This window comes from Pagrus major, chromosome 10 (genome assembly GCF_040436345.1).
Source record: "Pagrus major chromosome 10, Pma_NU_1.0".
Classification (NCBI taxonomy): Eukaryota; Metazoa; Chordata; class Actinopteri; order Spariformes; family Sparidae; genus Pagrus; species Pagrus major.
Window position 1 is genome coordinate 20129436 of NC_133224.1, and position 26585 is coordinate 20156020.

Genomic DNA, 26585 nt, shown 5'->3' on the forward strand with positions numbered 1-26585 from the left:
CCTTCTTTTAAACAAGTTATAAAAATCTGTCAATGCAGCAAGATTATCTCAAATGCTCCATTAAAAAGTAACTTGTTTTAGTGATGATTCAAATCAAGTCTTATTTTTCTTCATTCTAGTGCAGCAACCATTCATATTTCAAGATGCGTACACTTAAAAAAAGTTGATTTTAACTGGAAATATAGGCTGAAATTTTGTTACCACGCTTGCAGATGGCAGAAAAGTACTTAATAAAATGGATATTCTTTCGTGATGGAAGTTTTTTTTTTCCCCTCAAAAACATAAAATACAAAATGTAATTCCATATGCTGATGAAGATAATGTGGTATGATCAAAAGCTCCAGAACAGCTACTAAATGGCCGATGCTTTGAATTAAGAATGGTAAGCCCTACTTATCATTCCCAGTTCAAAATATGATACGTGTTTCTGAAGCATTTTGCCTATATGAGATGTGAATTAACAGAAAATTAACATGCAATAATTCTGATAAGGAATTAATCCTTAATTGAGGACTTATTAGGGACAAATGTGCTGGTTTCAGCTTCTCACACATGGGGATTTAGTACTTTTCTCTGTTTTATGTCACTGTAAATGTATTGTCTTGTCTTTTTTTTTGCTTGTTTTCCAAAACCAAGTCTCATTTTTCTTGATTACCCGGCAGAAAATCTTCTTGTTTTAAGATTCATACACTTTTGAGGTATGATTTAGTGCTTTTCTCTCTTTTCTGCCACTGTTAATTAATTATCTTTGGTTTTCTGACTGTTGATCTGTCAAGACCAGCAATCTGGGTTCTCAGAAAATGTGATGGTCATTTTTTGACCTTCTGTCGATGAAATGTTAATCACCAATGAAAAAATCCTTAGTTGCAGCCCGACTAATTTATCATTCAATTTTCTGTGCAGCAACACTGTGTCCTTGTGGCTTCAGAAACTATCCTTGAAGTGCAGATCCCAGGTTGGTGAGGCCGTAGGACAATTTCCCACATAAGAGATATAAAATATTACATTATTTAAGCTGATAACATAAACTGAGTTTGCATATTAAGCAAATTTTTGAATCTTATCTTAAATTCCCTGCCAGAGTGGGGTCAGCCTAGATGACTAAATGAAATTAATTTAGGGTTAAACAGTGCCCAGATAGCATTCTTCTGTTTCTTATTGAGTTTAGAGACTGAATTGAGTTGATCGCATAGATCAGTGAGTGGAGAACGGCACCGGCACCGGCACCAGCTGTTCAACATTAAGTATGGATAAAAAGATAAATGTGTATTTTGCGGATAGAAGGAGCCACTTAACGGCAAACATGACAGTCTGAGATGAGGCTGGATGCACTGAACAAACAAATAAAATCAAATGACGCCCAGTGTTTATCTGCAATTTGTTCGCCATGAATACTAACTCAGCAGTGACATCAGCGCCCGTGGCAAGAGGCGGTTTGACCGCTGACCGCACGCACAATCCAGGCCTTGACCTCTCATTGGTGCAACCTGCAACTTATGATACAATCGCGCCCAATGAGGTCGAGGCTTGGGAACAAGCTGGGAGGGGAGGGGGGGGTAGAGGGGCGACATACCACTGCCGGCCATGTGTGTGTGTGTATGTGTGTATGTGTGTGTTAATCTGCTTTGTCTGGCAGGATGCACCATCAGCACTCAGGCATGACCCTTAACCTCTAACCTTAAATAATGGAGGATGGGGTGCACACCCCGCCCCCTCCCTCCGACACCCATTAACAGCCAGTTAGAGCATTTTAGATCGATGGCATGCAGAGGGAGAGGATCTGTGTTTAAGGGTATTTGTGTAAATGTGACATGTTGGAGGGGGGGGGGCGGTGGGAAAAAACGGGAGATTGAGGAGGACGGAGACGAGAAGCGAGTGAAGAGGAAGAGACGTGGAGAACAGTGTGTAGTGTACTTTCTTGCCTCTCCTCTCCGCTCGCTCTGATGTGGAGACAAATAGCTATTGTCATCTAAGAGATGCTGGAAAAAGCGGCTCGCGCTCACGCTCCCTTTGTCTTCCGGCTCTGTGTTTGAGAAGAGATGACAAAGGCCATTTTCATGCTCTGCGTCTATCTCTGTCACCTCCTCCTCCTCCTTCTCCTCCTCCTCCTTCTCCTCTCACTTTTAAACCTCTGTCCTCCAGGCTGCCCTGCTCTCTTTTCTTCCTCCTCTCTCTCACGCTGAGCCTGCCATCTCTTTCGTCACGCCTTAGCCTCTCCCTTTCTTTCTCGCCTTCTCCCTGCTATGTCGCCGCGTCCTTGCCTTCAACCCTCCGCTTCTTCATCTCCCCTGTCGTCCGTCCGTCTTTGACCTCGCCTTCCCTCCGTTCGTCCTTTCACCTGCCACGCTCCTCTGCCGGGGGTCGGCCTAATTATTCCTCACTCATCTCTTTTTTCTCCCCCATCTCTGCCTTCGTTTTCTCCCCTATCGCTCCCTAACACACACACCTGTAACCCAGCACGACATCTCGCAGTCTTTCATCCATCCCTCCTTCTGCTCTCTTCTCATCCTTCTGCATCATTGTTTTTTCTCCCCCCCCCCCAATTTTCAGCCTATTTTTCACTCTTGCACACACTTACGTAAGTACCGACTTCGCCGCGTTTCTCTCTAATTCCACGTTTGCTCTCCTTTTCCTGTTTTTCCTCTCCGTATCTGATGTTGCACCTGTTTATGCGCCTGCCGCCTCTCTTTCTCGCCATCTTCCTCTCACTTTTAGCTGTCAATCAACAAGTCACTGAGCTTTCCTGTTGCCTGCCAAGAACATAAACATGCACCCAATTTGAACCAGTTGCACTCAATCCAATTTCTCTCTTTGAAGAAAAGGAGAGTGTTGCAATCCAGAGATTTGGGTGGCTGTAGAGGGAGAGATGCTCATGCAAAAGCAGATAGGAGGAAAACTATTTCTCTTTTCCTTCACTCCCTCCGTCTCACTCTTTCCTCCTCTCATTGTCAGCCAGTGGTCTCTCTGGAGTCCCCCCCCCCCGAAACAAAGGGAGGAATAAAACAGTATTTTTAGACCCTTTCATTTTTCATTACCATAATGATTTGGGCTTTGTAGAATCTTTTCATGTATATTTGACTGTGTGTGTGTTTGTGTGTGCTCAACAGGGTGTGCAGGGTGTTTCTTTCGCTGCACTGCCGCTTCTCCCCACTCGGGAGCCCAGAGGTTGAAAAAGAGAGCACGCACACACACGCACACACAAACACTGCAAATCAGTCATACTCATCCCCAGCCGTGCCTCCTGTCTATTTATTCCTCGATTCATCCGATTCTTTATTTATTTTACACGCTGCTTCCTAATGCAAATAGGTTTGTCTGCTCCCTGCCGAACTGTGGGAGCAGCATGGGATCCGGAGTGTGTGTTTCTCTGTGTGTGTGTGCAAGCGAGTAAGTGAATCCGTGTGCACGTGGGAGGATGGGTGAGAGTTTATATGCGCGTGTGTTTGTGTGTGTGTCTGTGTGTGTGTGTGTCTGTGGGACCCAGTGAGTAATAGAGCCAAAGTCCTTATCTGTCACCAGAGAGCTGCCTGGCTCTCTCTCAGCTGTCAATCATCCAGCCCTAGAGACAAACACTCCGCTTCAAACACTATGAGAGGCAGGGAGAGAGAGAGAGAGAGGATGAGGGAAGGATGAGGTAAAAAGAAAGCAGGGAGGAGAAGGAGCAGGGAGGAGAAGGAGGGATAAGAAAAAAGATGGAAAGAAAGGGGGAAGGAGTGCAGCGAGGGGAGGCAGGTGTGGAGGGACAGGAGGAAAGTGAAGGACAAAAGGATAGAAGTTGTGATAAAAGTGAGGAAGGAGGGAGCGAGGGGAGAGGAGGGGAGGGGAGGAGGTGTTATTTCAACACCTCTGTTGTGTGTTCTTCAGGCCCCGCAGGTAAACGGAGAATGGAACTTTAAAACACTTCACCTGCATGAATTAGACAGGCCCCTTGAAAATACCCGGGCGACTTTTGAAAAAGCCACTCTTTACAAAGTAAAGTGGGAGAGAAGTGGCGAGGTGCGCGCGCGGACGTGCTCGGGCACACACCCACACACCGCCGTGCACACACACACACTTTCAGACACACACGCATTCTGGCAAAGCTATCAGCACTGAAATATTGGCATGACACACTTCAATATCCTGACGGGAGTGAATAGGATTTTTGATGACCTGGAGGCTTTCTCTTTCAGCGTGTTTATGTGCGGGCATGCGTGTGTGTGCGCTTGCGATTGCATTTATGTGTGTCTGTTTGCAATTGAGGCAGCCGTCAGCTAGCCCTAGACCCTGCCTGTCCTACTTTCGTGGACAGCATCCCTCCCTCCCTGACTGCTCGGACTCTCTGCTCACGCGGCGGGCTAACTGTTGATTTTACCGCGGGGCTCCACAACCCCTGGGTCGAGCCGGGACTGCCGCTCCAGCGCTTTCCCCTAAGCCCTTAAAGCTTCCTTCAGCCAAGATCGGGAGGAGGCGTACGGGTGGGGGATGGAGAGCCAAAGAGGAGGGAGGGAGGGAAAAAAAAAAAGAGAGGGAGCAGCAAAGGGTTTGAGCCCCAAATCGCTTCAAGATGCGTTCCACTGGAGTCGGAGTAGCTGAGAATCTGGGAGTCGGGTAGCGCTGCTCGGAGCCTGTGGGGAAAGCGAATGGAAGCCAGGTTCCCATTTCGAATGGTGGATTAAGCACTGCTGCAGATACACAAGGCCCCTGTTGGGATACACATAGCAAATACACATATCATTGATATACTTCTTCTATACTTCTTGCTCCTTTGGAGTATAAGAATTCCCTTTCTATAAGCTAACTTTATCCTTAACCTGAACACGTAGCTATTTCTTATTTTATTTGTAAGCTTATGATTTAACAATAAAGAAATAGGACAGAACGAAACACAAATTGTTGTCACTTAAAGGAATAGTTCAACATTTTGGGAAATATCCTTGTTTGCTGAGAGAAGAGCAATACCACCGTCATGCCTATACAGTAAATATTAAGCTAGAGACAGGACATGTTTAGCTTAGCTTAGCAAAGGACTGTAAACAAGGGGGGAAAGAGAGCCTGGCTAAATAACAAATAAATAAAAAATAACAACCTGTGGTTTGAAAAGAGGTTATGTGCCAGAATGTTGCTCCTCAAGCATTTTTTTTTTTCAGCTTGAGACAAGCCATGCTAGCCGTTTCACCTTACTTCCAGTCTCTATGCTAAGCCAAGCTAGCTGTCTCCTAGCTGGTGGTGTATGTTTAGCCTAGCAACATGAGAGCTGTGTCAATTTTTCTATTTAACTTTGGGCCCACACATGCCCAGTTGTCTAAAAATCATTAAATACGCCTCTTTTAAAGAAATAAGCTAACTATATATATATATATATATATATATATATATATATATATATATATATATGTGTGTGTGTGTGTATATATATATATATATATATATATATATATATATATATATGTGTGTGTGTGTATATATATATATATATATATATATATATGTGTGTGTGTGTATATATATATATATATATATATATATATATATATATATAACTTAATGCAACGATTTGCAGCAAGTTACATGTATTAACCTGTTTTTATTTGCCACATTGTAGATTGAGCAGATTGTAATGTGAGTTGAAAAATGACACCTTCCTCATCTCTCTCAGTTGCCTATACAGACCTGTGGATGATTGGTTTAAGTTGTTTAATGCTGCTGGACTGTGCTGTGCTACTGTTGCCTCTCTCTCAGAGAGAGAGAGCCTCTCTCTCAGAGAGCAACAGTAGCTAACGGTTGTTTGGAAACGGAGTCTGCTAATATGAACGAACGACCGGCTTCCTGCACAACACAGAAGTCCCACAGAGCCCCTTTAAATAACAAAACAACAAATTGATTCTAAGTATTGCCTGCGTATCCAAACCTTAATATCTTAATTCTCTGTGCCATGGTGCTCCAGTGCTGTCCAATATAGTGTGAAACTATATATGTGTGAATGTTTCTTGGAGATGAGAATAGATGGAACGTTTAGTTTGAAAGACAGGCGTTGTTGGTTTTGGTCTTTTCACGAGATTAGTTGACATTAAGACAAGCAAATAACAGCAGCCTTATCTTTTCAGGTAAGGTTTACGCACAACTGAACACAAATACACTACTTGCATGTTCTTTCAAACAGCCTGTTCGAAAAAAAAAAAAGCTATGTCCCAGGGGCCCTGCATTCTTGGTGGCCCCTAGAGACCCCCTATGGATTACACTGCTCTCCTGACACCGTGGCCTGACTGAGCTTAAGTTGAGTCCCCTATAGCTAAAGTTTCAGACTTCGTGCACCCTGTGGCCTCCCCGGAGCAAAGTTGAGCCCCGGCACACACACACAACTGGCCCGCCCAGGTCACAGATGGGGAGAGGAGACCCTCCGGAGAACGCCTACATGCATGAACGCATGTGGATGCACTCAAACACACATACAGAGAGCTTTGGAAATGTAGGTGACCCACACTGTGGCAGGTCAGCATCTCACCTCACTCCTTCACTCCCAGAGGGACGACTCTTGGATGGTTCTCTTTCAGTGTGTGTGTGTGTGTGTGTGTGTGTGTAGGTATGTGTGAAGCATAAAGAATGAGAATGAGAGCCACTGCATGCATTATAACCTTCATTCCTCCAGAGTCCTGAGTGACCTAATTAAATTAGTGAGGTGGTTGGAGGGAATGACTTGAAGCTCAGAGACTTTTCACACGCCAGGCATAAACACCAGCTGCCACTAAGCATGTATGTGTGTGTATATATGTCATCATAAGCTATATACTTAAACTCACTAAAGACCTCACTGGGAATTTTAGGGGATCTGTATTGTGTGTGTGTGCGTGTGTGTGTGTCTCAAGGGTCTCCTTCAGCCTCTGTTGAGGGGTTCACCAGCGTAGGTGTATCTATTTCTGAACGGGGGGGGGGGGGCTTTCAATCTCTTTGTCTCTCTTCAACGCACACACACACACACGTGCGCACACACACACCGAGCTGTCAGGACCCGCAGTGCTCTGTCACCACACACCTCCAGTAGACCACCTTAATGGGTCCAATCCAGACTGCAGCAAATCATCCAGAGTACATGCTGAAAAACGGGGAACGAAGGGGAGGGAGTGTGAGAGGAAAAGAGACACGGGAGCAGGAAGAAATGGTGGTTAGGGAGCGTTCAGGAGCGAGGACAGAAAAAGAAGGAGGTGAGGGAAACTGTAGCTATGAGGAGGGACGTCAAAAGTATGGTTTTAGATTCGTATGACACCCCCCCACAGAGGAATGGTTTGCTTGCATTTTGGAGCGATTCCTTCAGTTTGGACACAAAATGTCTGCACTGTGGTTTAATGGCTGCTGGTTAGTGCATGTCATCATGATCATTTTCAGACGGAAGCATGAAATACTGCCCACATTAACCGAAAAATTACGAAATGTTTAAGGAGAGAAACAACGTGCCACAATTAGGCCTTCAGCAGTTTCAGACAGGAGGAACATAACAGACCATTTAATAAAAACATATTTTGTTTTTCCATCTTCTAAAACTTCTAAAAGAAAATATGAATCAACTTCTTGGGTTTTGGATATTGGTCAGACAAAATTGAACTCTGGAACATTAACTAGGCGTTTGCCAGTATTTCCTCACATTTTATTGACTAAAAGATTAAAATGATCAATTGATGATTTAAAAAAAAGTCATTATTGATAGTCCCAGGGGTGGGAGAGAAATCTTTTGCTCTTGATTTAGTAATCAATATTTCACTGCTGTCAAATGAAACCTTTGAATTTGGTGATTTTGGATTAAGTCCTCCTTTTATTGGTACTTTTTGAAGCTAAAAAACAAGAAAAATACATTTTATGAAGCTTAAAACAAAGTTGTTGTCAGTGTTTTCACAGGACAGTGGCAGCCTTTTAAATCACTGAATCAGGCACCATCTCATGGAGACATTTAAATGTTAAAATACAACAAGATACTGAACAAAAAACGCAGTAGTATGTATTAGAATATTGTAAAAGTAGCGTGCAAAGGTAATACAAAGCAGAACACTAATAAAATGAATACTAAAACAAAGTAAAAATAGACAACACTCAGTTAAAGGAAGAGATTTAAGAGCATGTTCCTAAAACCACCCCAAGGGAACCATGCTGTGGATTTTAAAGTGCATTGTAAATGAACATATCATTTGTTATTTGAGTCACATTTTCCCAGCTAATAGTCGTATCCTGTTGTTTGTGCATTATTCAATTTCTGTACCGCTGAAGTGTTTTTTGAACCAGCTAAAAATCAAAGACGAGCCCCGAACAAGCGAGGCGACATATGGTTGGCTGGAGAGAAAAGAAAAAGACAGGAACCAAAGAAAGGTATAGAGAGGTGGAGAAGTGAGAAATAGAGCAAGAGGGAGGCTCAGCGAGACGCCACAGATTGAATATAGAGCATGCGTCTGCAACTGGAGAATGTTTGGAGGAGTCAAAAGAAGCCACGAACAAAAGTTCTGAGCTGGAGATGCAGGAGCAGGAACATGAAGAAAAAAAACAAAACACAGGAACAAGGATGCAAATGAGAGGGAGATGAGGAAAAAGAGAGGGGGAGATGTTTGCTGGAGAAAAAGTTTCTGTTGACCTGAATATAGCTGCGTTGTTCCGCTTTGTTCAAAGAAGGAGAAGAAGTCTTTCTCCACAGTTGGTTAGTTAGTTCTACTTTCTCTTCATGGTGCAGCTACAAGTTTCAACCTAATGTGATACGCTCATCTGCTGCATTGTATCGTATGGATTGTATTGAGCTCAGCAGGAGTGAAGCAACAAGGGAGATGAAGGGTGTGTGTGTGTGTGTGTGTGTGTGTGTGTGTGTTTATGGGAGAGACAAACACAGTGTGCGTCTCTGCGTGTGTGTACATGCTCTTTGCAAATGCCAAGGCATCCAGCGTGCCTCCATCCCGTGTCTCCGCGGTTATGCTGGGTGTGATGTGTACTGGATGTGACACCGACGCTGCAGCATTCTGGACCGCCTCCGGACAGCAGGATGAGTGTGTGCCTGTGTGTATGTGTGTGTGTGTGTGTGTGTGATGACAAGGACACTGTTACCTTCAAAGTCCCATGATGCCAACTAACTATTCAAACAAGGCTCTGCACCCCTACCTGCTTCCCTCCCTCTCCCGCTCTCTTCGTCAGTGTCTCTCTACCTTTTTTCCTCCACCACCTCTTTTCCTCTCATCCCTCTCTCTCGTCCTCCCCCCTCCTCCTCCTCCCCACCATATGGAAACCATTACCGCCGTTGTCGTTTCTCACCACCAACATTCCTGAGGGCTTTCCAGCGTTCACCGACTTTACATCAACCTTGTGCTCCTCTCTCCTTGTTCACACCGCTCTTATAGTCGGCTTATCTCTCGTTCATTCTCTCCTTTTTTTTATTTCCTTAAATGTATGTAGCTTCAAAGCTGCATTTATTGATTTTTTTGGCCGTTTGGACGACACGCTCTTTGAAATATTGACTTACAAAGACCCCACCATTGGGTAGTATAAAGTCGTTTTATTTGGAATGGCTGGAAGATTTAGGAGATAGGTTGTGTTTGATGGATGTTTAGGGTCGAGGAGACGGATAAAAGGCGGCCGAACAGAGTTGTGGATGAGCAAACAGCTTCATCATCGCTTTGTGGTTTCCGGGCATTGGATGAACATGCAAACTGTTTGCCAAAAGGTCCTGGGTAAACCGCGGTTTGAATCTGGGATTCTTGCTATGAGGCATTAGTGCAAACCATTCAGCCAAAATAGGAGTTTATACAAACGTCCAAGCCAAAAAGGGCATGTGCTGAGTCAAAGATTTGCAAAACATGAAACAGAAAATGGCTCGCAGGGTTCCAATATCCAAAAAGTTCAATGCACCAAAGCTGCTCTTCATCGTGAAACATCACTAAAATGATTTGTGTATTGGAGCCCTGCAGTGCAGGTTGTTTCATGTTTTGCTAACCGATCAGCGGCCATGCTGCCCTACAAGAGGGGAGAGAGGAGAAGAACAGGACATGTTTCAGCATCATATGACGTCAAGTCGGCAACTCATGTACCAAAGACTTTCTGAGTTGTTGTTCCAACCTGAGAGGGTATTCACGTGAATTGTCCCAGCTGGAATTTTGTCTGAATAACCTCATTCATCACCTCTTCATCACAAACTATTTCATATTTAGCCACGTGTTGATCTTCTAGCAGGCCTGAGGGCCAAAGCGTAATTTAAATGAAAAGAAAATTGCATATGGAGCCAGTGATCAGTGCCTCATCACAGCCCTTGGCCTTTTATATGATAAATTTAGCCACGCTAGCATTAATTTTAACTCATGTGTTGGTCTACCTGATCACTATAAATATAATTTTCACTCTCTTGTTAGCTCTGTTTTGGTCTCCACCACTTTCTGAGGGAACTGTCTGGCTCATTTGCAGCTAGATGCTCCACTAGATGTCTGCTTGCTAGTTTTCTGCCTGCTCTTAGTGCTGGTCAGGTAGATTAAAGCTAAAAACAGTTGGAAAACTCTTTAAATTTCACTCTATCATAGAAATTTTTCATCTTTCAAACCCAAGACTGTTTTTTAGGATGTTTTTAATGATTGCACCATTAATGGTAATATCCCTGAACGTTCTGTGCTTCATTTTACACACATTTCCCCCCAAATTCAGCCTGACATATTTGGGATTTCCATAAGATAAATAATAAAGTTCTGTGGGCTTGAGGCAAAGTTTGGCAGCACAGGATCAGTCCGTGCCGACTGACCCACCAGTGGGGCGGTAGGGTTGAGGAGAAAAAAAGAATATAGAAGAAAGTTGCTCAAAATGTGCTGTTTACGTCCACATTTTTACAAAACAAAAGTTCCTGGATGGAAACCCAGCCCCCCCCCCCCCCCCCCCCCCCCCTTCCTCTCCTCATTGAACTCACTTTCATTTCACCATTTCATCCATTATAGAAATGTTCGGAGGTATCTGGGCCATGTCTTCTAGAGAGACTCAAACGCTCATCAATTTACATTATAGCCCTCTCTTTCCCCCTCTCTGTCTCTTCCTTACTCCTCTCTGTCTCCCTCCATCTCGTACAAATGTATCTCTATCTCTCTCCAGCTCTATACACACAGTCAAAGACCACTTTCTGCAGCTCTTCTCCAGGGTATATGGTTCTTTAATGAAGACAGTAATAATGATTATGGATATTTTAAGACTGTCTGTCTGCCCTGTGCACTGATAGAAACCGAAGCCGCAGCGTCTGCTTGCACAAGGTCCTGTCAGATGATGCAGATTTTTTGAATAACTAAATTATGATCATTGATTATTAATTTGAAGAACACTCAAGATGACAAATAATGTGTCAAAGTTAATACAAGAATTAAATCACTTCCTTTAACTTGAGTCTTACATAAAGCTGCAGTGAGGATCTTAAAGTATTTCATGGATTTATAATGAACAATTTAATCCTCTCAGACTGATGTATGACTAAAGAATGATATAAAGACACGACTCTAGAGGTGATGCCGTGATATTTCATAGGATGACCTCACACACTCGAACAGCTACAGATGATAATAGCATTTTTTGATGCAAGGCCACGAGTTCAACTTGCAAAACGGGCTTCAAACAGGCTTGTGCAAACGTTGAAAAAGCTCTTTTCCATTACAGAAGCGATCAAAGATGAGGTCAAGATAAAAGAACACAACAGGAGTAAAATCTAAAAGCTCCTGAATCTTTCATTGTAAAGCTATCAGATGAAGCAGCAGGCAGGAGACGTAGGTGAGACGTGCCGAGCGCAGCAGGTCAGTTTGATTGAGATGCTGTTCCTACGAATACTGTGTCAAAGACAGATTGTGCATTAGGCGGATTCATGTTTTATATACTCCCAGCCATATGTTTTACATTATATACAGTTGGTGTTTCAGGGCTGCGCAGACTGATTGCTACAGCAGAACAGTGGAAAATGATAGCCACTGCAGTCCCTTCTCTGTGTGGGTGCTCCGTCGCAGCAAGTGATTTAATCCAGCGCTGAGGCTTAAAATAATATTTTCCTTAAAGTAGGTAAAACAGTCTGTCAGTAGAGTGAGATAATTTTACATTGCCAAATCTCTTGAATCATTTCCTTCATACTAGAGGGAGGTATTTCTTATTCTTTCAAGACTTTAACACATCAATGAAAGGAAAGTCATGAAAGTAAATTGACTTGCGTTGGAATTAAGTTAATTATGGAGCAGAGCTGACTGAAAATTCTCAGTTCAGAAGTGACGTTTAATGTTTCCACGTGGACTGGAGATGACATGTTCAAAATGGACGTTTTCCGCTGTGTGCGTGTGTGTTTGCTCGTCGTGGCATTCTTTGGAAAGCACCTCTCCGGCAAATGAGACCCAGCGGATTTACTTTAGACAGCTACTAGATGGCCTGCAGGTGTTGCAGCTCAGCGGGTGTGTGTGCGTGCACGCTTGTCCCATAGAGTGTGTGTTCCTCCCGTAGCCGATCGGTTTGCTACTCTTTTAGCGTGCGTGCTCCCCCGCCGTGCGTCTGACAGCGTGTGTACATTAAAAACGGGGGGGTGGGGGGTGGCGCTCACGGCCCCTGTGTGTGTGATTACGCTGTGTATACCATGAGATTAGTGCGGACAGCTTTATGCGCAGGGCCCGCCGTAAATCTCCCCCGCCACAGAACCGAATACCGCCATCGTTTATTATTCCCTAATAGATCGGTCCTTTGCTGTCTCTCCTCTGCTTCCCCGCTCACACCAGGTTGTGGTTAGCTCAAGGACAAACCCCCCCTCCCCAGAGGATGGAGGAGGTCAAAGTTGATGTGGAGTTTCGAGTAAATCCGCCACGCCGATTTCATTTTTGTTTATTTTGCACTCTCCGCCAACTTCAGTGTCCTTCCCGCTCCCTTTTTCTTCATCCTCCTGCTGTCTGTTTTTTTTACACTAGAGTTTATTTTTTGCCACATTATGCTCTGTTGCAATCTGTCCAACTTCTTGCTCTCTCTTTGTCCTTATGTGTTTGTTTTGATGCCTTATTCACTTTGAATCCCACCTCTTGCTTTTGTCTCGCGCCTCACTCTCTCCACCGCGGCATCTTTGCTTTTCGGATTTTGCTCTCACGGACTCGGCGCTCACACTTGTCTGCCCTCCTTCAACCTCTCCTCCCCCCCCCCACAAATTCTCATGTTCGCACAGACGTACGCACACACACATACACACCCTCCCTTGTTTCGCCCCCGCTGGCTGCACCTGTGTGCCCGGCTTTGGTCCGGACACGGCTCGGGTTGCCGCTGTGGAATCTGGGAAATGTTCGAGCTGTCCGATACGCCGCCCAAAGCAGGTACAACGGCAGGCAACATGAGGATGGACAAGAGAAAAGACAGAAACATACACACACACACACACATACAGGGCACAGGGTAAAAGCACACACGTCATCCACGATGCCATTCTCAAATCTCACCATGACTACGTGAGCAACATTTGAGTTTTTATTGGAAACTTGATGCCGCTTACGAGCTTGGTGATGTAAGATTTAAAAAGTTTAGATGTTGTCAACTGCATTGAAATGAAAGAGAGGGAGAGACTGGAGTGGGTGGGGGGAGGAGTGGAGGGTGAGAAGCAGGAGGTGTGAGAGGTCAGAGGGGGAGGTCAGGGAGACTGACACTTGAGTGTTCTCAGCACAGCTCAGGGGTCGCGGCGGGGCGACGCTTGGGTTGAGAAAATGATGTTTCTGCCCTCATAAAAGAGCTGCGGAGAAGAAAAGAGAGGAAAGCTCCCCCCACCACCATTCCTCTTCTTCCTCCTCCTCTTCACTCTCTCCTCTCCCCCCCTCCTCAGTGTCACCTCTGGCCCACTCCAACCCCCCACGCCATGTTTCAAAGTGTGGCCACATGAATGGCTCTATTGTTAACGGCTGAGAAAAAGGGAAGGAGAGCGAGGGAGAGAGTGGACAGCAGAAAGAGATGAGGGAGAGAGGAGAGGAGAGGAGAGGAGACAAAAAAAAACCCAGACACTCAGAGACAGAGAGCGTCTCACTCAGAGCAAAATGTGGCTAGAGAGAAAAGAGTAAAGGGAAAATGTAATGTTGCTCAGGGCTGTGTCTGAATCGGATGATTTATTTAGATGTGGTCACAGATGAACTCCATAAAGCTGTTTATAAGTTCACCTCACTTCACTCTCTTCTGCACTCTGCCACTGCAAATGCGCTTCACAGCACCGCGGCATCTCCGACTGTGAGATTCACAAGGCTCACAAACCGTCCTGCATTTCCAGACTAGACTTTTTAAGGTGGATTTACCGCGTTTGAGTGGCTGCACATCACCATAGCTGCCGTCTGAATGCAGTCCAGGTCTGTTGACACCGACGACGTCACACAGAGGAGAGGGGGGAAAGTGTGAATTTGGAGATAAATGCACTCTATTTTTCTCGCTCTGCCGCGTGATTAGATTGGTACAAGGTCTCCGTACCCCATCCTGTTTACAGTGCACACACACACTATCATTCACTCACACACACTGGGTTAACCAGGGTTAACTCTGCAAATCTGACACCTTGAACATGGAGCCTATCAGAAAATTGAGTTCTGTCAAAGGAATGTGCTGGATTTCATGTCAGTTTCTATCTTTCTCTTATTCCTCTCTTCTTTTCTTTCTCTTTTTCTTCTGCTCTTGTTAAACTTGTAGTCTTTTTCCTTCTGCCGAGTGTTTCCCTTTTGTCTCTGTGTTTCCATTCTGCTTGTTCACCACATTTCTTTGTTGTTGCTACATAGCTTGCCTGACATGTTCAATATTTTTTTCCACTCCCCTCCCACCCTCTCTCTCTCTCACTTCGCTGATTTCTCCCTCTTTCTTTCTTTCTTTTCCGAGCACTGCACCTGCCCGGTGGCATTTTACCTTAACGCTCATACCATCCACTGTGTGTGTGTGTGTGCGTGCGTGCGTGCGTGTGTGTTTGCTCTGCCATTCTGCAATGCAGCTCGACTGTGACTCAGTGTACCATCAGATACCGCTCACAGAATGCGTCATGCAGGAAGCAAAAGGTGCTTGTTTTTAGAAGAGCCTGTGTGCATGTGTGTTAGTATGTGTGTGTGTGTGTGTGTGTTTAGGGAAAAAACTAAACCTGCGTGTTTGGATGTGGGTGGATGTGTTTGGGCAAACCTTTTGTGGTTAGCATGAGGGCATTTCTATGGGCCTGTGTGTGTGTCTGTGTGTGTGTGTTGAATAGATTTCTCTGTCTAGGCTTTGCTACAGATGCCCCAGGAACCACCACGATGTTTACAGTTCGTACTCTATAAACGGTGTGTGTGTTTGTGTGTGTGTTTGTGTGTGTGTGTGTGTGTGTGCATGCATGCGCTCGCCTGTCTGAGGCTGGCAGGAAGGTGAAATATGTGTGTGTACGTGTTGAGTGAAGCTGAGTGCCTACCTCTCCAGTCTAAGTATTGGCTGATAACCCCAAGTGACCTTGGTAATGAGAAGTGGAACAGTGGCTTCCCAGCAGGCCTCCGGGCCCGCCTCAGCCTAAGCTCCTCCGCCGCTCGGTCGGCTTTCTCAAGTTCCCCTCGGGTATGTGCCGCCAGCCAAACACGGCAACAGATAAGACTCACATCTCTATATACAGCAGGTGTGAGGCTGTTAGCTAGCGGTGCTAATACGTAGATGTAGCCTGCACAGAAGGGGAGGAAGTGGTTAGAAAAAAGCAGGTGCAACAAAGGAGACTAAGAAAATCCTTTTTTCTTAACTAAATCATGAACATGGTTAAAATTAGTAGGCTATACCTGCTCAACATTTGCGCATTAGCATTGTCATTTTTAGCATGTTAGCATGCTGATGTTAGCATTTTGGCTAACACTGTGTCTAAGTGCAGCCTCACAGAGCCATTGGCATGGCTGGAGACTCACAGTCTTGTTGAGTAGTAGGATGGCAGTTGGCACAAGAATTTCCTTCAGGACTGATAAAGTTTTATCTCATCTTAAACTGTGGGGCAAGCTCCCATCGTGAGTTTTAATGCCATTGCTGGAGCGGACATGCACAACCAGGCAGGAAAATGTGGAGCTGAAAGTTGAATAAATTTGATTTGTGTGGAATATAAACAAGGATACAAGCAAGACTATCAAGCTTCAGGTTAGCAAGATGTATTCAGACATAAAAATGCAGCTTATTTTGCAGTTTTATGGTCACTGTCAGTATCCTGGAAACCTGTGCGTCCTTTACATTTTAAAATGTTGGCAGGGACTTTCAAATATTTTAGGATCAGCTAACTTCTCATGGGTAGTGCTACACAGCCTGAGAAAACAGTTTTACATCTATTGTGGCTCTGGAGGGAGATTTCTTAAGTCTGAGAAAATAACCCCGATGATGTCATAGTGATGTAATCAAGGTAATCTCAGCATGATTTAGAAGATACCAATATTTAAATGGAAAGCCTGTGTTCAAACTTGGAGACAGGGGCATTAAGCAGGCTGTAGGGTCTAATATAAAATGCTATGAAGTTGCATTATGGGAAATGTAGGAGTTGAGGTATAAACAATGAGAATCATGTATGAAAAGAGGAAAAATGACTGTCCAGATGATTTTTTTTACAATAGAAATCAACCTGGCCCCTTTCAGTGCAATCTAATATTATAAATAATTAATTGGCACACATTTTAATCAGCTTCCAAATGTTATTGGACAGATGAAAGTGCAATTTGTTGCTAATGTGCCTTTCGTAGGATTTATATTGTCTTTCCAACGCCAAAGTTATGCAACATAATTCTCGTTCTGTTCATGCTCTGTGATCCTGTATTGTTTATTTTTAATGGTCAAACAGTTGTCTGACAGCAGAACAGAGAGAATAATTAAGCAGGTTTGAGTGCTGTGTCTCCCAAGTGTTCATGTGGATTAGTTGGAAACAGAAACACCGTCTGAGTCAGAGGTAACAGAAAATGGGCTTATTAATATTACAGGCATTTGCTTCCTCCCACTTCCACATCAAAGTGTCACTTAAAATTCTGTGAGAATGCTAACAGAGGAGAAAATCCAGCAAATCTCCTCCTCCTTTTATATCCTTTACTACTATAAACACTTTTACTTCTTTGTGTCAGCGGTGACATTTGTTTTAACCTGAGATAAAGTCACCGTGGTTGTGCACAGACTACTTCTCTGTTTTCCCACTGTTAGCCACGCAGGCTAGCACGGAGCGTTAAAGTCATCATATGCCTCAGGAGGAGCTTTGTTGGTAATTTGTAGTATTTGGCCTTATCAGCAGTAGATGGCCGTGTGCTGTGAGGTGAATGAGTCATTTGTTGAGTTTATGTCCCTCTGACTCCTATGTTTCATTTTGTCTGCTCTGGAAAGACCTCTGGAAGCTGTGCATCCACAGAGAGCCCTCCGTACTGCAAAAAAATGTGTTTCACATCAGCATCTGACTGGGTTTTGACATGTTTTTGCTAATGTGCAGAATTAATATCAATTTGCATATGAAGAATTTCCTCAAAACCTGCTCGTTCTTTACCCCAGGAAAGCTGTTTAACAACATTAATATGGCTTTCCATCAGTGCTGTTCACTGAAACCAAAGTAAAATTCTGTTTATGGTGATAATGAACCATACTTAAGCATATTTTGGTTGAATGTAGCGAAACTGTTGCATTAAAATCCCTCCAGGCTGCAGCTTTCCCATACATGGCAGGTGTCAAATCATCCGTTATGCTATAAACAAACAGACTGCGCATCATTCATATCAGAAGTGGATGACGGGCTGACATCAAAACAGCTAATTAGCAAACTAATTACCCGCACATACCTGAGATTTGGCATGGCAGCTTTGTTCTGCTGATCTGCGGCGATAGTTGTCTGCCTGTTTCTTCCTCCATGGACATGCCTCAGTTCTCACTTCCAAATATAAGGGCTGAAAAAAGAGAAGAAAATGAGTTCAGGGAGAAGATTTGCATTGCAAAGAAAAAAGTAAAACAGACTTTTCTCGCTGTTTTTCCGTTTTGTTTACACCGTCTCGCTTTCGTTTCTCGTGCACATTCACATGTGCATACATTTTTCAATAATTTTTTGTTTTGAATTCCGCGTAGCCTCAAGCAAACTCCAGGCTTTCCTGTTTAAAGGCAGTATTGCTCCTTCTCCTACACTTTTGAGCGCCTGAAGTTTACTTTTGCATACATTTAACTACTTAAACATATGTTTAGTTTTGAGATGCACCACATTTTGAATGCTCAAAAACATCTCTGAACCATAGGTCACATCTGTGGGGCAGTTCACAGGGAGAAAACAAGCACACATAAATGTTTTTCAAATAACTGAAAACTTTTTGGCTTCAGTAGTGTTTTTTCCCCCTATGTAGATCATCAACTGGTGGTTATATTGCCCTGCTTTTTCCTCCAGCACCTCATGGTCTCAACAGGGAATTGTATAAGCTTGTGTACTAAAACATTATTTGTGCAGTTGAGTGCACAGCAGTTTTTCTGTAAAGGCACCTGTTCCCTGTGAAAAGAGACAACATAAGAGAGAAGTAGGAGAAATAAGAAGGACCCATCTGTTGCTCATTCGCAACCAAGGACAGGTGGCTCTGAACTGCTTTATTTTGCTGTTGAAGGCCACAAAACACTTTAATTAATGAGTGCCTTTCGCTCTCCGCTGACGCCTCTTCTTCTTTCCTCCCTCCAGGTTCAGGGACGATAAGGGCTACATCCTATACCCTCAGATCGGGGACCGGCTGGACCTCATCTGCCCTCCGCTGGACACCGCCAGGTCCACGCCAGAGTACGAGTTCTACAAGCTCTACCTCGTGTCGTCGCGGGAACAGGCGGACCGCTGCGAGGTGATGGGCCCTCCCAACATCGTGCTGACGTGCGACGAGCCCACCCGCGAGCGCCGCTTCACCATCAAGTTCCAGGAGTTCTCGCCCAACCTCTGGGGCCACGAATTCAAGAGCATGCACGACTACTACATCATCGGTGAGTCAAGGAAGCAGAACAAACAGCGGAGATTAGGGGATGGTGTGTGTGTGCGTGTTTATGGGCATATGTGTGTTTAGCCTTATTGCAGTGTGTGTGGGGGCCGATGGGGGGGGTTGTTATGATTGCATGGCTGATTTCTGATTGTGCCTGAGTGTGTTTGTTTATTTCAGTGATGATGGTGATGATTGGGCGGGTGTGTTTAGAGTAATTAGGTTTGAGAATTGTGTGTGTGATCCGGTCCGCGGGTGGATACAGGACGTACGCTGCAAAAAATGACCAGACAAGCCTGTAGTTTTCTCTTTGTCTCTTTTATAAGCAGAAGAAATTACTTTCCTGCCTTTCATTTTTTGCAGCGTGTCCCTGGATTTGTCCTTCCCTGCCACTTGTGTGGGATTTTGTGTTTAGTGAAGTATGGTTACATTTGAAACAAGATTGTGTGTGAGTGTGTGTGTCTGTCATTGCTGTGTCTTTGTCCTGCTAGGCTGCTGTGCTGGCCTCGGGCCTGTTTATTGTTACTGCCAGCCTTGCAGTGACCGCAAATGGCGCGGCACAGTTTGTTTTGGTTTATTCAGAGGGTTTGTTTGGAGTTAGCAGTGTGAAGACCTGATGAGGTCATCAAGGCGAGCCAGGCCAAGCGTTTGTATCGGACGGAACAATCTGCAAGTAAAGGTCGAGTCAACCGAAACCTGTGGGCTGTTTTTAAATACGGAGCAAGAGCCAAGAGCATTCACAATCGGCGCAATGCACGCAGCACACACAAAGAGCGCACGCACTCATGTGCACACACAAGTTTCCAATACAAACACGAGCGCTGCAAAAACACCTCGGGAGTGAGAGAGTGAGCAGGGTAGACAAAGAGAGAGTGAGAGAGACCCTGTTCGATTCCCACAGCTCTCCTCCCACGCACCTGCGAGCTCTATTCACTCAGGTGTGCAAATGCTCTTTTCACTTCTTTTCATCTGCGGGTAGAAAAAAAAAAACCCTTAAAAAAGATGGAACGAGCGGAGCCAGGAGGAGGAGGAAGCTGGGACAGAGATGGAGAGACATAAACAAAGAGAATAGAAGATCTCTCGAAAGTCTGTGAAGTCCCTCATGTCTCTTTGTGTTCTGTATTTGTTCGCCGGTTTCAGGTGCGCTCACTTTTTTGCTATCAGTCCTCGTACCCGGCATGTATTGTGAAGAGAGGTGAGGCACTGGGCATATTTTCTCCTGCACCCTGCATCATTATCAACATGCAAGTATTTCTCTCTGATTAGATACCAGGGGGTGCGATAGCATGCAGCAGTGCAGTAAGCACACCATGTATGTCTACGTACTGTATGTGTGTGTGTACTGGTGTGCCCAGGGACCCAATGATACAGGAATTTTGGCCCGATAAGTAGGTAATGTAATCTGATACCTGCTGATACCTGATTCAATTACTGACAGATGTTGACCAGCAGAACCTGAACAGCCACATGACATGTAGCCTCAAGAAACTTGTCTAAACTTAGTTAAATTCAACTCCATTTATGTGCAAGTATGTTAATATATGTTACATCAGATGTGCTAGTTCCAGGGAATTCTCAAAACATATGTACTTAATTATATACTTAGTACTTAGTTATAAAGAGCGATGAAATGTAACAAAGTACATTCAATCAAGTAATTTAAGGTGCACTATGTAGTTTTGGGGGAAGAAATCTTCAATAATCCATTTTCATGACTGAATTAACTGAATAAACATGTTTATTGTTGTTCTTGGGACCTTATTTTCCCTCTGAGAACAGCGTATTTATTCAGTTATGCAAATGAATATTTCTGATTTGTATAATTACCTTATTAATATTGTAAATATAAAAATCTGAATTTATTTTCTCCAAAACTACATAGTACATATTTGAGGTACTTGTTCCCTTGAGTTACTCGTGTATTTCAATTTTCTGCTACTTTATACTTCCACTCCACTACATTTTGGAGGCAAATAACGAACTTTAGCCAAAGGATTGAATTTTTTCATTTATTTTATCAGCAATGAAATAAAAAAAACCCACTAAAACCAATAATCAGTTGACCCGTAATACACAGTATATATATTTACATGTAAATATATGTCTAAATGACTTTTACTTGTTGTTTTGATACTGCAGTACATTTAATGCCATAACTTTATACAACATATGTATTATACAATACAACAAACAAACTTTCTGTCTACAAGTACAGGATCTGCTTCAGGGCATGCAAGATTTAGAAATAAGGAATAACTCAACAGGTTTGAGTGCAAGCAGTGCATATCATTCAGGCATTGTGTCGGTATTTTCGTGCTCTATCACCAAGATCTCATCTGTCTTAGTTTGTCTCCATATTTGTATTCAGCGAGATAATCAAAGTGACCTGGGTTCAAATTCTTCATCTTACATGGCTGCACAGATAGTGATTACGCGTCAACGCGCTCGGTCGACTGCTTATCGTGCACAAAGCCACTGCACACTGCTGAACTTCCATCAATAAATAATATCCATCTGTTTTAAACTTGACTTTTGTTAGTTCCAGCAAAGCAAAAACAATCATAAAAACCCCTCGCAGAGCTTAAAGATGTGAGAAAGGGCCAGAAGAGGCCCACAGTCTCTGTTTTGTCCAAATCTCTTCTGTACTCCCACCTGGCAACTGGAGTGTCCAGAGATAGAAACACCTTTATCTCCACACGCAGACCAGACTGATCGATTGACAGCTCCAGCCCAATCAATGATGGCTGCAACACAAGGTCACTCACACACACACACACACCTCACACACACGTGGACTCACACATTTGAAGAAAAGTGGGTTGGAGAGGTGAAGAAACAGAGGGAGTAGCTGATTGTAGAGAGCATTCGGTCCTGATAACTTATTGATAACGTCACCAGATAGCTTGTCTGAAGCGCACAGCGTGACTTTGATCATGTGCTCTTAATGAAGAATTGTAGTCTGTCAGCAGAGCTTCTGTGTACTTAATGAGGCTGTGAGATAATTAATAACAGTTAATCCTCCTGCTCATTCAGAGCCACATATCTGCTGTAGCTGGTGCGTGCTAACTGGCTGGATTTAATGCAAACTGGGCTCGCCGAGGACTGGCCGACGCCTCCCTGAATCTAGAAATGTACTGTATGTTTGTGCATGGTGTGTAAGGGCACCAATGTATGCGCAAGCCTCAGGGAAATCTTGTTTTAATTAACCTATAGCAGAGCATGATTTAATTTTGCGTGCTGCAGACCATGCAGGCACACACGGAAAGTGTGTGTGGGGATCTGGAGCGGGTGGATGGTGGAACAGCAGGAGGAAAAAAAAAAGGCAGCGGAGGTTAATTTCAAAGTTAAACCCATTACAGATTACCAGTAACTTGCTTAAAGTCCACTGGGTAATCGGTTTCCTTCGCAGTTTGCCACTGCGGTGCTCAGAGAGTGATCCCAAAAACTCTTTCGGACTTCTTTTGCTCGTCGTGATTTGTGTTGGCGTCGTCAACAGAAGGTATCAGTGATCATTTATAAGCAAAATAATATTCGTATCTTGAGAAAATCTTTCTTTGTTTCTTTTAACTTTGCTCCTGCTCCCGCTAACGCAGCACAGATGCTACAGCTTTGTAATCAGATTACATGAATCCCATTAAATGTAATTCTTTACTTCCGCATCCTGTGGTGAGGAGAGAAAGAGTGGGGAAATTGATTAGTTATACTCATTGACTGATGTTTTCATTCATAACATGAGGTCAGGGTTTATGTAAACCCATTTCTCACTCACTCTCTCTTTCTCTCTCTCTCTCTCTCTCTCTCTCTCTCTCTCTCTCTCTCTTTCTCTCTCTCTCTTTCTCTGTCTGTTTTGTCTCTGTCTCTCCCTCTATTCTCTCCACCCTTTAGTTTCTCCTCTCTCCGCCTTTCTTTCGCCCATTCAAATCCCACCACACACACAGACATGCTCAGTACATCAGCCCAAACCGCAGATCAAGCCTTTCACTGCGTTTAATGAATCCTTTGAAAGCTGGCGCCAGGGCCTTGTGGAACACACACACACACACACACACACACACACACACACACACACACACACACACACTCCTTTTAATGCACGCACACACATGCTCGCACACATTTACAATCAGAGTGCGGTCTTGATGACGTGTCTTTCTTAATGAGATCTGCCAGAGGAAAGCATCTCCAGGCAGCTGATCTGGTTTGCAACTTGAAGGAGGAGGAAGAGTTGTTGTCAAAACTGGTTCAGGATCAGCTGATTTCATAAGGGTCAGTTCACCTAAATTATAAATTTTACAACGGCTTGCATTACCAAAACCAGGCCGATATTTTTTTTTGTGTCATTTGCACCGGTTCTGTTATAAAACAGCAACATCTCCAGTAACAATGCCCTTGTAACTCTGGATAATCCAGTGTCAACGTTTTTTATCTGAAGAAATAGTCCCAATAAAAACCTGATGACAACGCTTATTGTGGATTATCCAGAGGGTTTGTAATTTTGGTGAACATATCCTTAAACATGCAGTTTTTCAGAGATTAATTTTCAGTCACAAGGGGCACACTCTGTTATTTTTCCATTTTCTCTATAATACAGCATTATGTGATTATTAAAATACATTTGCAGACCCGGATTAGGAAAAGAAAAACGAGGGAAGAAAAATGATCAGAAAATATGTTAAGTGGGTAAATTTAAAAACAAAATGGCTCTAAGTGTTATTAAATTGTGCTTGAACATACTTTTCTATAATTTTCTCATATTAATCATGTTCAGTTAATGGTCCAAAGTGGCACACACCACCCAGCTTGTACTAAAAAGGCCTGGCGAGTGGTCAAACCCATGTCTCTTTCTCTGGAGATTGAGTGATGGAAGTGAAGGCTGGAACGGCTGCTGGGAGGCTGAGTCACAACAGGGAGAAGAAAGGTGGAGGATGCTGGGAGAGGAGCAAAAGAGTGTTAAGAGATGCATTTATGTGGATGAAAGGAAAGGAAAAGGGGAGAAAGACAGAAGAAGTAGACGACAGACGGAAGACAGGTCTGTCTTTGCGTATGTGGCTGATGTGAATGGGATGTGAGTGTCAGTTGACACGCAGACACAGCATCTCATCTGCAGGGTGACACTGAAACAGCGCGGTCACATTCAATCACCGCTGCTGCTCTCAGGGGACACACACACACACACACACACACACACACGTTCACATGTTTAAACACACACCAACTTGCACGCCAGCAGTGAATGATTGCAGGCTCACAGTCAACATACATATGACCTCATATGTGAGTGATCTCCTTCGTTCTCCTCCTTCTCTCTCTCTCTCTCTCTCTCTCTCTCTCTCTCTCTCTCTCTCTCTCTCTCTCGCTCTCTCTCTCACACACACACACATGCACAAAAATCAGTAATCTTCCTTGGTCCTCACATTAACATATGCATGCTCACATCGCCATACACAGGGGCTTTCTCATAAATATATGCACTCACACACACTTTGGCCTACAAGTGGGCTTGAGGTTGTAAACACACACAAAGTAGTCTGAAAATAGTCCCCACACACACACACTCACGCACACACACATATACCCAAATGACACACACAAAGATTGGTCAGATCTGTTGTGGTGAACGGGTCAGTCGCTGTGGGACTGCAGTGTTGTTGTTGTTGCAATACTGAGACAGATGGCAGTGTGTATGTGTGAGTGTGTGTGCCCGGGTACAGGTAGGAAATTGTAAGTCTGCGTCGTGTGTGTGACTATGTGGCCATCATGTGCAGGTATGTATATATGAGACAGACACTTTTCTCTGTGTGTGTGTGCGTGTGTGCGTGCGTGAATGAATGACTCCCAGCGGTGTGTTTAGGGAGCAGGGCCCCCGGGGCTTTGCGGAGAGCCTGGTGCTTGCCGTCGCACAGTGGCAGAGATAAACAACCCCCCACTAATATGAATAATAGAAGAGCTGACTGGAGCATGAACACCTAGAAAAATAAATCTGTGTGTTTGTGCATGTTCGCATGTGTGTGTCTTTAGGAGAGTTTATGAGTTTTGGGGCAAAGTTAATGGTGTGTTGGTGCGTGTGTGTTTGTGTGGTAGGCATTTGCATACCTTGGCGTCTCTTTTCTGCAAACTTTATTTTCTCTCTCTTTGACTTAGCATTGTTTTCCTCTTTTTTGTCTCTCTGTTTATCTTTTTGTCCATCCATCTGTCTCTTTTTCCTCTGTCGCATTTTGTGTGTGTGTGTGTGTGCGTGTATGTGTGTGTGTGTGTGTGTGTGTATGAATTTGTGTGTCGGTCTTTTACGAGAAGTTTTGGTTGATGTCTCTGTGCACAACTTGGGATAGGGTGGGGCTTTGGTGTGTGTGTGTGTGTGTGGTCTAATTGTTGGACAGCACGGGGCCGACGGAGCGCGTGCAGACAGCAATGTCGAAGTGTTCAATAATGCAGAGGTACTCGCTGGTTTATTTATCAGGGTTAAGCTGAAATAAATGACACAGAATCCAGATGGAGAGGGAGGGAGGGCAGAAAGAGGGGAGAGAACGAGTGAGAGGCAGACGAAGAGAGAGAAAGATGGGGAACAACAGCGAAACGGAGAGTGAAATGGAGGAGAGAGAGGAGACAATGGAAGAGAGGAAGCGGAGAGAAACACTGCACTGCAGCCTAAATGAGCTGCACCTCTCCGCCACTCTGCGTTAGTTTATGATTCCCCATGTGCATACGTGCGTGGCTGTCTGCGCGTGTGTGTGTGTGTGCGTGCATTATTTGTGTGCAGCACACAACTTTGTTTGTGACTGCAGCGAGGGGAGCAAAAGTGAGGGAATTCAAGGGAAGGGAGGAGGTGGGTGAGGAGGGGAGGGATGAAAAAGCAGCTGGGTGGAAGAGGTGCGGAATCCAGGGACTGTGAGAAATCTATATCTGCTGAATATTTGATCAAGTTTAAGCCCTCTGATTTGAGCCTCCTGCCAGGCTCTAAAGCAAGCACAGACACAGGGGAGAGAGGAGGAAGAGCTGCAGGAAGGAGGGAGATGAGAGGGTGAAAGATGACCACAGTGTGGGGCTTAGAGCTCCGGCAGGGGGTGTTTCATACAGAATAATTCCACTGGAATCAAAATGCTTGTGCAGCAGGAGCCTATACATCCCATCTTTACCTCTGTCATAAATAAAGAGGAACCCTGTTTCCTGTGGGGAAAGTGGTAATACATCTCGCATAAACATGAACAGCATTACACTCTCTCATTATTTTAATGCTGCTGAATGCTTTGTAACCTGAACAAGTGCCTCCTTGTTTCTGCACTAGCTTGAAAAATGACATACCCGGAGTAGAACAGTTGCTGTCCTTGAACTCCTCGTCAATTCTGAAAGGTATCTCTCTGGAGTTTGCCATAAAGCAGTCAAAGTTCGTGCAAGTAAACCTAAAATAAATTTACCACATGCACAGGCATGGTAAAAAATGTATTTTTTTTTTACCTTAACCCTTTTGTATGCACCCCTGTTACAAAAAAAACAACTGTGGTGGCAGTGATGTTGGGATATTCGAAAGTTTAGCCAAGTTTGAGGATATATGTATTAAATCAGATGCATTCTCGAGTAAGGTAACAAAACCCAACCCATTTGAATGTTGACATTTATGTTGGTAAGATTCATCATGAGCTTGACGCAGAAAAAAGTAAATATCTTATACGACGACAAGTTAATTTTCTTCATTACAAA

At 44.1% G+C, this 26585-nt stretch overlaps 1 protein-coding gene across 1 annotated transcript in view; it reads left to right on the top strand.

Moving 5' to 3' along the window:
- efnb3b (ephrin-B3b) overlaps positions 1–26585 on the top strand; it is an 80744-nt gene that overhangs the window by 22578 nt on the left and 31581 nt on the right. The window contains exon 2 of the mRNA XM_073475097.1: positions 18608–18897. Within this exon, the coding sequence (XP_073331198.1) occupies positions 18608–18897 (290 nt within the window). The remainder of the gene's footprint in view (positions 1–18607; positions 18898–26585) is intronic.